The sequence below is a fragment of the Gossypium hirsutum genome, chromosome A07, assembly GCF_007990345.1.
Source record: "Gossypium hirsutum isolate 1008001.06 chromosome A07, Gossypium_hirsutum_v2.1, whole genome shotgun sequence".
Lineage (NCBI taxonomy): Eukaryota > Viridiplantae > Streptophyta > Magnoliopsida > Malvales > Malvaceae > Gossypium > Gossypium hirsutum.
In genome coordinates this window covers 10,818,183-10,831,360 of record NC_053430.1, presented here as the reverse complement: position 1 = coordinate 10,831,360, position 13,178 = coordinate 10,818,183, and the positions used below count along the sequence as shown (strand labels likewise).

At 32.0% G+C, this 13,178-nt stretch overlaps 1 protein-coding gene across 1 annotated transcript; it reads left to right on the top strand.

The window, feature by feature from the left end:
* Window positions 1-437: 437 nt before the first annotated feature.
* LOC107899379 (protein DETOXIFICATION 8) lies at window positions 438-4,359 on the top strand. Its single transcript, XM_016825080.2, is given in 8 exon segments — window positions 438-776; window positions 1,991-2,273; window positions 2,276-2,534; window positions 2,621-2,707; window positions 2,797-2,853; window positions 3,343-3,581; window positions 3,665-3,870; window positions 3,961-4,359. Coding segments are annotated over 8 exon segments (1,422 nt in total). The 5' UTR covers window positions 438-545; the 3' UTR covers window positions 4,021-4,359.
* Window positions 4,360-13,178: the final 8,819 nt, after the last annotated feature.

The window sequence follows — 13,178 nt, the reverse complement described above, 5'->3', positions numbered from 1 at the left end:
TCTCTACTGTCCGCTCCACCTTATTTGATCCAACTATAAACATATAATAAATTAATTATATAAACCAAGATCTAAGCATAATAAACTTATTAAATAAAAATAAAAACATCATTTACTATAATAATAATAATAACTATCCGCAAACTTTTTTTTTTCATTTTTTTATGTTTAATAAATACGTAGGACTAAAAATAACCATTCATTTAAAGAAAAAAGATCATATTATTTTATTTTTCCTCTGAATTCATTATTTTTTAAGATATAGAATACTCGGCGAAGCGTTTGAGACAGTAGTCAAATAATTGATTTGAATAATTAGGTGGAAATACTCGGCGAATCGTATAAGAGACTCCAAGGTGTACGCTAACTAAAATGTCCACGTGATTTAATTTATTTACCATTAATACCGACAAAACCTTATCATCTGCTGTCGTGTACGTAGCAGCAGAAGCAGCGACATTACTATTGTAATAAAATCAGTCTGTGCCGTGGAGAAAAGTGAGAAACAATTTTTGCTGAACAAGAAAAAGAAAGTTGACATAAAAATGGACGAGGCACTGTTACAGGGAGATGATCGGAAAACATGGGGGACGACGGTGTTCGTGAAGGAGCTGAAGAAGGTTAGTTACATGGCGGCACCGATGGTGGCTGTATCGGTATCACAGTATCTATTACAGGTGATATCGTTGATGATAGTTGGTCATGTTGGTGAGCTTGCTCTTTCTGGGGTTGCTATTGCCACTTCTTTTACCAATGTCACTGGCTTCAGTTTACTTGTAATAATCCTTCTTCTTTTCTCCTTTTCTTGCTTTTCTTTTTTGTTCTACTTAAGGTTATATATATATATATTTAAAACTGTTTTTAAACCCTAAACTAAACGAAGGATTTGAGACAAAATAAGAAAATTTATATTGAAAGGCTGATGTAAAGTTAAAAGAGCTTGAATTAAATTATAAATTTTATCAAGGATCAAATATGTAATTTATCCGTCTCGTTTGGCTTGGGGAAAGTACTACACTGACAAAGTAGTAAATATCTTACGTTAAAATATAATAAATTTTCTGAATGAGGAAATGAGTTGGTAATATGATAGATTTAGTTTGGACTGGATTTAGTTACGATATTAAACTATTTAAGTTTAGGGTTAACATGAAATATTTGTAAAAAAAAATTAATTATTATATTATAGATAACGAGTTATATATATCTTATTTTAACATACATAAATTGATATTTGATATTTATTGTATTATCTTTTATGTGTTGAAATAAATGAAATTTTTAATTGAAGAATTAATTTACTATGTATAAAAATTAATTTATCTATTTTTTTTAAAAATAAATATAATTTATTTTTAATAATTAACCTTGATGTTATTTTTACCATTAATTTTTCCATTAAAAAGGTAAAGTTAAAGGTTTAGTTAAAAAAAATCTCTTCAAGTATTAGAAAAGATGCTTTCTTCGTAAATTGAGCTCTAAATTTTCATATTGGCCTTTAAAGGTTTTCCTTTTTTTTCTGAAATTTTATTTAGATTATTATTTCTATCTTATTTTACTCAAAAAGTTATATGTCTAATAAGAATGGGTGATGTGTCACATTTTCATGGACTACTATTATCTTTTAGTAAAATGGAACAAAATTAATAATTTAAATGTAATTTTTGATAAAAAAATTTTAAGGACCTATTTAAAAAGTGCTATAATTTATGGGCTAGTTTATGAATAAAGCCTAAAAAAAAGACATATAATAGCATTTTAATTCTACAAGTTACAATAAAATAGGTCAGGCCACAGTGACTTAGTTTAGCTTAGTTCAAGTTTTCAAATCACTAGCACGGGATTTTTTTTTTTTACTTTGATGATTGGATCCAATTGAATCTGGTTTTTATTTGAGTGAATTAGATAAAATATTTTCAATTCTGTTCATAAATTTCAAGGTCTCAATGTAAATCGATGGCTAACACTATATAATTTTCATTGGAAACAGTTTGGAATGGCTGGTGCATTGGAAACACTAGGTGGTCAGGCTTATGGAGCCGAACAATATCAAAAGGTCGGAACCTACACTTACTGTTCAATCTTATCTCTCATTACAATTTGCCTCCCAGTTTCCCTCTTTTGGATTTTTATGGACGAATTCTTAATATTTATGGGTCAAGACCCTCAAATTTCACATGTAGCCAGCATTTACTCCATCTGGCTCATCCCTGCATTATTTGCCGATGCTATTCTTCAATCACTGGTTCGTTATTTCCAGTCCCAGAGCCAAATTCTCCCATTGTTTTAAGTTCATGTGCCACCATATGCTTCCATGTACCACTTTGCTGGGTTCTAGTACATAAAACCAATCTGGGTTACGTAGGTGCTGCATTAGCAATCACACTTGCCTTGTGGTTTAATGTCATTGTGCTCGGGTTTTACATGAGATGGTCCGCTAGTTGTGAGTCGACTCGGACTGTTATTGTGGGGGATGTTTTCGCGAGTATCAAAGAGTTATTAAGCTTTGCACTCCCTTCTGCTGTAATGTGTTGGTATGTATATTTCAGCTTTCTTTCTTTGTTTACTAATCAATTTTTGAACGTACATATATGTTCATTTTTATTACCATGATGATCAGTCTTGAATGGTGGTCATTCGAGCTTCTCGTACTTCTATCCGGCCTTTTACCGGATTCGGAACTCGAAACATCGGTTCTTTCTATATGGTATGTAACCAAATTTATTCGAAACTTCGGTTTTTTCATTTTTTCAATAAGAATTTTACTGATTTCTTCTCATTATGTGCCGAGTAAAGCCTTTCAACAACATCATTACACTACTTCGTACCGTATGGAGTTGGTGCTGCTGCAAGGTTAGACCAATATCTATTATATCCGGTAAAAGTAATATGGAAGATTTAATACTAGGAGTTAAATTGCATTTTGTCACCTCTACTAAAAAAATGAATAAATTAATATATGTACATTAAATCAAAAAATAAATTGGTCATTTCTATTAAAAATTTTATCTTTTTGTACTGTTAAAAATTGACATGGCTGATAGAATAATTATATAGTGATATGTGGTGTGCCACGTGTACTTTATGCTTATGTACAATGGTCAGTTTTTAACAATAGAAATGGATTTAATTTTTAAGCAAAAGGCTAATTTGCTCTTTGATCTAAGTACAATAATTAATTTATCCATTTTTTGAATGAACGGGGCAAAATACATTCCGACACCTAGTATATGAACTTCCATGGTATTTCTACCATTATATTGTGTATGCCATTGACAAAAGCTTAATTGCACCTGCATTGAGACTTACATGTGCCACTATGCCACTCCTTTTGTTTTGCAGTACTCGAGTTTCGAATGAACTAGGAGCAGGGAACCCACATTCTGCTCGAGTAGCAGTCAATGTCGTGATGATACTCGGAATTTTTGAAGCAATGATTGTTAGCATAACCCTCTTCAGCTGCCGTTATGCTTTCGGATATCTATACAGCAACGAACAGGAAGTTATCGACTACGTTGGAGAAATGATTCCTTTAATTTCACTATCCGTCATCGTTGACAGTTTACTAGCAGTTATTTCCGGTCAGTCTCTATACATTGTTCCTCATTCATGTGATATTCAGACAAATAAAGCTGTATAACTTGAGTTTTCTTGCACGTTTCAGGTGTCGCGAGAGGAACCGGGTGGCAACACATCGGAGCATACGTGAACCTTGGGGCATACTACCTTGTTGGAATCCCAGTTGCTGCTCTGCTATGCTTTAGCCTACATCTTAGAGGAAAGGGACTTTGGATTGGAATATTGACCGGTTCTTCTTTACAATTGGTTCTTCTAGCTTTAGTTACTGGTTTCACAAATTGGCAAAAACAGGTATATATATATATATAATAGTATCATCAAAATTTTGGGATTTGAATGTTAGTGTTTAGCTAAGTGAAAATTTTGGTATGGATGTTGCAGGCAACCAAGGCACAAGAGAGAATATTTGAAGAGAAATTTTCCAATGGATTATTAGCTTGAAGAAACATGAACTGGTCATGAGTTGAGCTACCAACATTTTGATTTAGTTCTTATGGATTTTGTGTTTAGTTATAAACCTTTTAATCACCATGTTTATACAATAAATTGCCATCGTGTTGTCTGGTTTTATGTCCACTTTTTTGTCCATTAAATCTACTGTATATATATATGTATTGCTGAGGGTTAGGTTTTCGATATGTTGATATTGTTTTTTGGTGAGAGTCTTGTTTCTCAACTTTATTGAAAGCTTGAGCGGGTTTATTTAGTAATTCTGTTGAGGGTTAGACTCTCCATATGTAGCTATGCTTCTGCATATGAATTTAGGATGCTTAATCATGACTGTTTGGTGTTATCTTTCACATATATTTCTGTTGGACATTTAAAGATGTTAATAAGGCAGCTTGTTTGTGTGTTTGGGTGATTTTATTGTATGGATGGAACACTCCTCTATTGATTTTGTCTTTAGATGCTACTTTTGACTTAACTAGAATGGGTGCATGATTTAAAATTAACTCTATCTGCCTCAGCTTAATTTTGTTTGTTCCACTGTAGTTAGTTCTACCTTGTTTATCTTTTGCTTCTGTTATTAATATAATCACTCAACCTTTAAAGTAACAGTAAATTTATAGAATGTGAGCACCTCATAAAGTGCAAAACTATAAGATACAAAATCAGCCTAATTCAAAAACTTTATCCAAAAATAACTTCAACTCAAATTTTACTTAGAAAAAAAAAATCAAGGATAAATATTAAAATTACACATGAGCTTTGGTTTAATGTGTAATGTTATCTATTAAATTTGATTTTGTGCAATTATATTAAATTTTGGATTGATTTAAATTTCACAAATTATTAACATAATTATTGATATAGTACCATTTTATGTTTATATTGCATACACGAAGAATTATGTTTATCCCATATGAAAAACTCGATATAGTTATTTCTTTAAATGTGTATAATTAAAGTAAAATCAAAATTTCCCATATAAATTTGAATCACAATCAAATTTTATGTAGATATCTAATTACACTTTCTATCAAAGCTCATGCGTGGTTTTGAGATTCATCCTAAAATTTTAAAATCTTAACTTGAAAAATTCACTTAAAATATAATTTAAGCATTTATTCTACCATTGGACCCTAACATGGAAGTCACTCCCTTGTTTGGTTAGTAGCAGCACTTGGATTGCTTTTACCATGACTTTCAAGCCTTTCTTATCCATTTGCAAGTGTTCTGCTAGATACGAGCTGGTCTAAGTGGGTACCAATGCTTGTGATGTAGATTTTCATCAAATAAAAACAATGGACTAAAAGAGGCCTATTGGTGGTCTTCTTCAAAGGCTTATGTCTTTTATGTTGCTTGCCTCTTTTGCCAAGGTTTCTTAAATGTTATCTTCTTTTTCTTCAACTCTTATGCTTTTGACACTATTGACACATGTTAGTGATGTTTTGAGCTCAAAGTAGAGTAAGACTTTAATTTAGGATGGTGATGGTTAAGTAGTGAAGAATTAGGGATAAAAACACTATTAAGGTCTTTGTACTAGGAGTTTAATTGCATTTTACTACATCTACCAAAAAAAGGGCAAATTAGTTCTTGTATGTTAGATCAAAGAGTAAATAGATCATTCTGTTAGAAATTCCATCCATTTCTGCGGTTAATAAATGGTCTTTCTATGTCAGCATGAGGTACACATGGCACGCCACATGTCACTGTTTGATTATTCCATCAACCAACAAATTTTTAACTAAAAGGGCCAATTTACTCTTTGATCTAACAAACATGGACTAATTTGTCAATTTCTTAAGTAGAGGGGGCGAAATGCAATCTAACTTTTAATATAGAAGCCTCCATAGTACTTTTACCCTACAAATGCATGTCGATTAGAGCAGATTCTCATACCTAAGTACCATTTTTGTTCTGCACTTGACAATTTTGCTTGATGATTTAAGGAACAAAAGGTGTTTATAGAGACTGAAGTGGTAAAGATTGTCATGGAAGCTTGTGCTAAAGCAACCTATATAAAGAGATGTATCTTCACTTTTCTCCATTGGCATCCATTTGGAGGAATGAAAATATAAATGGGATTATTAATGAGAGCTATTAGATCAGTGAAGAACTTTGTAGAGAAAATAAGTGTTAGCTTTGATTCCCCAAGATTTTGATATAACAACATTTAAGATCAATTTTATATATTACATTTTTTAAGTCATTTAGTGAAAATATGGTTGAAATTTTTATCAAACATTTTTAAAACAATTTTAAAAGTTGAAAAATAATTTTTAAGAATTTTTTAAGTGTTTTTAAGTTAGGTACAACACCTTGGCCAAAAGGTGCGATACTTAAAAGTTAATGTGCAAAATAGCATAGAGGTATAACACCCTTCCACTGAAGTACTACCCCTTACCCAAGAGGTACCGCACCTTTCCAGTTGGGGTGCAATACTTGTGGCTCAACAATCAAATTTTAAAGAAAGGTACCACACCCTAAAGGATAGGAATCGCACTCCAAAGGTCTGCAAGTGTTTTTAAGCCCAAAATTAATTCTCCCAATGGTTAGAATTCATCCCCAATTACCATAAATGTTCAAAAACTCATTCCTCAATATTGATACAAGTAAAAAACACATCAAGACACAAAAGATGAACATCCAAGCATAGAAATCAAGATAAAAGCCTCTAATTCATTATTTCTTCATTTTCTCTTGTATATATATCTTGTAACAATTCGTTTTTCAGTGGTGTTGAAAATGATGGTTTCAAAGCCCCATTCTCTAATAATTGAGCCCGTAAATATTATTAATTAATATTTATGAGTCAATTATAATATTATATTAAATTTTGGTCTAATGAATTTGTTAATTGGATAGTTAGTTAAGGTACAAATGTTTTGACCCTAAAGTCAATGGTGTTGAAAAATGAGGTATCAGGACCTCATTTCTGTAAATTGAGTTTGTAGATTTTTTATTAAATATTTGCGGAGTTATTATATAGATGAATTGAATTTTGGATAGGTAATTTCACCGAATTAGTGGTTAATTATGGTATAAGGACTAAATCATAAAAGTTAATCGATATAGATTTTTAATTTCTAAAGGACTTAAATAGTAATTAAAACAAAGTCAAAAGTGATGATCGGACCATTTTAAGTATAGTGAATGGTTGGTGGTAGGGATTTTCTTAAAATAATGTTAAAATTCTTAGTTGAATCATTTTTTATATGTTAATGAAATAATAAGCAAAACCTATCATCTTTTTTATTTTGTATTTTGCATTGAAAATACAAAGAAGAAAACTAGAGAATCCATTTTTCTTATTTCAAGCTTTTCAACCATTGCATGATCGGGATTTGGGGACCAAATCGTAGATAATCGTTAAAAAAGCAAATTAGTGGATTAGTCCTTGACGACTTGTTAATTCCTGATTTTGTCAAGTAAGTCTATATGATATGATTATATTTAAATTGTTATATAATTTAATTTTGAATTTGTGTATGTTAGATTGCAATTTGAAATGTTTGCAATTTGATACAAAATGAGATATATGGACTAAATCGTAAAGAAATGATAAAATGACTAATAAATTGAATATGATGAATTGAAATTTAAGATATTTAATGAATTAATAGATGAGTATGACTGTTCAAATCGTATTGGCATGAATTTAATATATATTATCGATACAAAGGACTAAATTGAAAATAGTGTAACTTGGTGAAATTATGAAGTTGTCTCGGAATTGAAACGAATCATGCTATGCTTTGTATGAAATGATAACTTGATTAATGAATTGATGATACTGAGATCGATAGAATAAGAGTTGAACTTGTTATGAAATTGGCTTATTGGTTGCTCTATTAACTGTTCAACACTTTGGCGCTCTTTAATTAGCACTTCTGTGCTCTCGGTTTAGCACTTTGGTGCTCTTTGATTAGTAAATCTGTGCTCTCTATTCAACATCGGTGCTCTTTGATTAATATTTTTGTGCTATCTGTTTAGCACTTCGGTGCTCTCTGATTAGCACTTTTATGCTCTCTATGTACACTACGGTGCCTTTGTACAGAATTATGGTGCTTTCTGGTGTGGTTTAATACTCGTGTATTGAATTTGTTTACTAAGGTTTATCGGGCTAATTGGTATATGAAAATTGAGAAATGAAAATGATATGATATGATGCTTTTATATATATAAATAGTTGAACGTAGAATAAATATTGCAAATGGTATTGGATTGATGACTTCGTATGAATAATACTGAATTAAAATGTTAAATGTTTATATTTTAGTAAGATACGTTTTACAATGAACTCACCTTGTTGAATTGTGTTACCATGTTTAGGCCTATTTGTCAAGTTAAATTACTTATTGTATTTATGTGTAAAGTGAGGTAAGTTGTTATTTTATGCCTATGAACTTACTAAGTATTTTGAAATACTTACTTTGTTGTTGTTTCCTTTTCTGTAGTTTTTCAACTTGCAAAACACGTCAATCGAATTGCCTCAGAGCTCACACTATCTAGCTTTCAATTTGGTAGTCTTTTGATTGTTTATGTCGGGTTAGTGACATGTACTTAGGTGTTTTGAAATGTTAGTTTGGAACTTTTTGTATGTATATATGTGTATGATTTACATAGTGATATTATCTAGTTGAATTGGTACTCTTGATGGAAATGTTGTTATAAACAACATTAATGATATAAGACAAGATTATGGCTTGTTGATAAAGAATGCTTATGGTATATTTGTGCACTGTAAGTTGGTTTATGAATTTAATGGTAGCCTCGTTCAATGGTTGGTACAATGTTGTGGTCGAATAAATTAAAGCATGTAAGAATGATGGTTGATTGACTTGAAATTGCATAAGTTGACTTGAAATGATTTGGTGCCAATTAAGACATATTGGTTTAGGTTGTTGGGAAACTGTTTAAATGATATGTTTTGTGCAGGTTATGTTGGGCATTTTTGCACTAAGTGGTTAGCTATTTAGATGGCCAAGTGATTGGTGTCAAATGAATTATTTTGCACTAAAAACAAGTTCCTCGCTCCAACGTCGATTTCCCATCGTCACAATGTTGGCCAACAATTTGTGATGTTCTGACAACAAGTGGTCCGACGTCAAGACATGACATACTGTTTTGGTGACATCACGACTTCAGCCCTGAATTTTTAAAACTTTGCAATTTGGTCATTGTTTGATCTCAAGTAAATTTTAGAGCTCATGTAAGCTGGAGAAAGGTTTTAATTTGTACTGAGTGATTAAAATGATAGAGTTTATTAGTTTTTGACTCGTGTTGTTTGTTAAATGTCTGTAATTGTTCCATTTTTTACTGTAGCATCCCATAGCTTGGACCGGGCGACTGGTTCGATTGAAAGGTGTTACATATCTCTTACGTGGTTATTGTTAGATCTTTTTACCATTCTCATTTTCATTCTTTGAGAGAGCTTAACATTTGTAATCACACACCTTTGAGAAGTCTCCATTGTTAACATATTTTATTTTTGCTTGTAAAGGCTACTTGAGGTTTTTGAAATATAAAACCTTAAGTTATTTATAGAAGGTTATAGTTGAGCCTTATGAAAGCTAGAGGGTTATAGTTTAGACACGAAAATTAAGGGGAAGATTCTATCTCAACATTTTGAAAAAGATAGGGATTGTAAACTTTATACCTTGTCCTTGAAAGGTATCAATTCAAGTATAGCGAATTGGGAAATCTTTGGTTAAGGTATACCAAGGTAGTGGAGATAGGCAATTGGGACCGAATCACTATAATTCAAAGTGTCCAAGCTTTGTTTTCATTTTCTTGTCATCTATAAAAGTTTGCAAAGAATTTTAAAATACCAATTCACCTCCTATTGCTATTTTCTGGCCTAACAATAAGGTACTTGTTTCTATCATTGGAACAACTAATTATTCATTGATAACTCTAAATTATATAGATTTTTATAGCACCTTTTTACTTAGAATTTATGCAAATCCCTAGTATTTTGATAGCTAATTATGTGTTTTTAGTACATATTGAGAATTTTGGCACAATTAAATCAAGATTATAATTTTTGAGTAATTAGGTACTAATTTGACATAACTTCACTTTATGTTGCTGCATTTTGAAAATTTCATAATTTGTGCTACAATTATTGTAACTTGGTACACTAACTTGTTAAATGTTCGAAGCCAGTATGGGTGACACATGCACGTGAGCTGAATATCAATCAACATGGGATGGCAAGTTAAGGCATTGGACTCAACAAAATCATTTTAACCCAACATGGAAATGGGTTGTTGAAAAGAACAAGTCTGTTTTCTACATTGGAGCCCAAACTATCCATTAAGGGGGAAAGAAGCCTGAATTCGACAATGACAGCCCAAGAAACTTTGGAAAAATTAATTAAGGGTCCTTACATGTAACAGTCCGGTTTTGACCCTAGTCGAAATAGTGGTTTGGAGACCACATATCCGAATCAGAAAAATAGTTAAATATTATTTTCTGTGCTTATGATGTGTGAATTAGCATATGTGAAAGTTTTGTCTGAAAATTTGATTGTTTGTGTGCTTAATTTTGAAAAAGGACTTAATCGCGTAAAATGTAAAGGTTGCCTGCTATATGTTAAAAGTGCCTATTTGATTTGGCTTATTATTTGAGAGGTCCTTATGTGGTTTTTATTCCATTTATAAGGTTAATGGACATGTATGACCTTAATATTTATGTTTTAATAGTTTTATAACAAAGGGTAAAATGGGAATTTAATTAATATGTTAATTAAAATAAAACCAAAAGCATGAAAATGGCCATTAACATCCATATTGCCGAAATTTGATGAACAAAAGAAAAGAAAAAGAAAATTAGGGTTCGACTAAGGAAATCTTTGATTAAGGTATGGATTTTGTTCAATTTTTGATAATTTTTACGTTTTTGTAATCGTTGCTTCGTATACTAACAAGCCCATGCCTCAATTTCTGATTTTGATGATGATTTTGAAATGTGTCATGGATGAATTCATGAGCTTTATGTTGTTAATTGATGAAATATGAAAGTTTGATGTTGGGTTTATATGTTTTGTCTTTGGATTTTTGATGATTTTGAGTAAAATAGGCTAAATTGTGAAATTTGTAAATTAAGGGACTAAAATGTGAAATAAATAAAATGTGTGGACTTGAATAAGAGCTATGAATATTTGGCCAAGTATAAGTATATGCAGATTATGTGTATTTTATGATTTTGTAAGTTAGGGACTAAAGTGTCAAAATATGAAAATGTGAGGGCTAGTTTGCAAATTTCCCTAAATTTGTGTTTATGGATTGTTTCGAATAAATGTGTGATTAAATGAGTTAAATTTGAATTTTAAATTAGATCGAGAACTAAAGAATACGAAATTAGATCGGGGAAAGTCGAAAGTCGTCGAGTAATAGATTCCATATATCTGAATCCCTACGAGGTAAGTCGATATACAATAAACGTGTTTGAATTGAATTCTTATTATTCATATGATATTAAATTGTGATGAATGAATGTCCGGGGTAAATACATGCTATCCGAGAAAGTATCGACAAAGTTCTGACGTCTGAAAAGCCCCGTACAATAGGATACATATGTCATGACATAGGGTTTTCGATATCTGTTTTGCGTGTAAGACCATGTCTGGGACATTGGCATCATATTTTACTTCGTGTAAGACCCTGTCTGGGACAGTGGCATCGATGTTTGATTATATGTAAGACCAAGTCTATGACGTTGGCATTGTATATGTTCTTTGAGCTATCCGCGTATCCTTATGTTTCCGAACGGTTCAAATGGGCATTCTGAGAAAATGAATAACTTAGTGAAATCATATCAGATTCAGGTATGTTTACTTTGTATAGCCTATTTGATAATGAAAGGTAAGTATTTGAATATGAGATTTGTGTTAGCATTGGTATACAAAGTATAAATCATTTGATGATACTTATTTGCTTTGAATAATATGTTTATTTGTATATGGCTTACTAAGCTTTTGAAAGCTTACTTTGTGTGTGTTTGCATTGTTTTATAGATATCGAGGCTACCGTAAGCTCAGGTATCGTCTAGGATCGTCACCACACTATCAAACCTTATTTTGGTACTTTGAAAATGTATATATATTAAAGTATAACATGTATAGGCTAGAAGTTGTGGAATTATGTTTTATGATGTACATATTTAGCCATATGATATGGCTAGTTTGTGTTTAAACTTATAGTTTGATAATGGTATATGATATGTGATGCTAATGTGAAAGTTTTGGTATGAATTGATTGATGAATTGAGTTTTGAAATGATTGGTAATATTATAGCATGAATTATGTATGGTTTCGTATAAATATTAGCTGAAATGGATGTGCAAATATGCTTGGTTTGGTGATTATAGGTTTGATCCAATTGGGGTGGCAAGTTGGCTATTCAAATGGCCTATTTTTGTCCACACGGGCAGAGACACGGGCGTGTGTCTCAGCCGTGAGTGATACACGGCTATGTTGTACGGTCGTGTGTCCCCTGGGGTATCCTATAATTGTAAGTCAGGCTCGACCATGGCCAAAGCACACGGACGTGTGGCTAGCCTTATGGCTCACAGGCGAGTCTTGTGGCCTTGTAAGCAAGTCAGTATGTATGCCCTGTTTTGACACGGCCTACCATTGGTGGAAAAATGTTAAAGTGTTTGATGAATTGTCTTTGAATCCCGAAGAATGTATAAAATGTGTCGTTTCACTTCTGAGAGATACGATGTACCATTGGTGGAAAACTTTAATATTGGTAGTTCCGAGTGAACGAGTCACCTGGGATTTCTTCCCAGCCAAATTTCGAAAGAAATACATCAGTCAGAGAATCATCGACCAAAAACGTAAAGAGTTTCTCGAGCTTAAACAAGGCCGTATGTCTGTCACAGAATACGAGTAGGAATTTGTAAGACTGAGTCAGTATGCTTATGAATGTGTATCTACGGAAGCAATAATGTGCAAAAGATTTGAAGATGGTTTGAACGAGGATATTCGTTTGTTAGTCTGGATTCTCGAGATTAAAGAATTTGTTGTACTTGTTGAACGAGCATGTAAAGCTGAAGATCTCAGGAAAGAGAAAAGAAAAGCTGATTATGAAGCTAGAGAAGTGCAAAAGAGTTCATCGTGCAAGTCATTTCAGTCTGCACCAAAGAA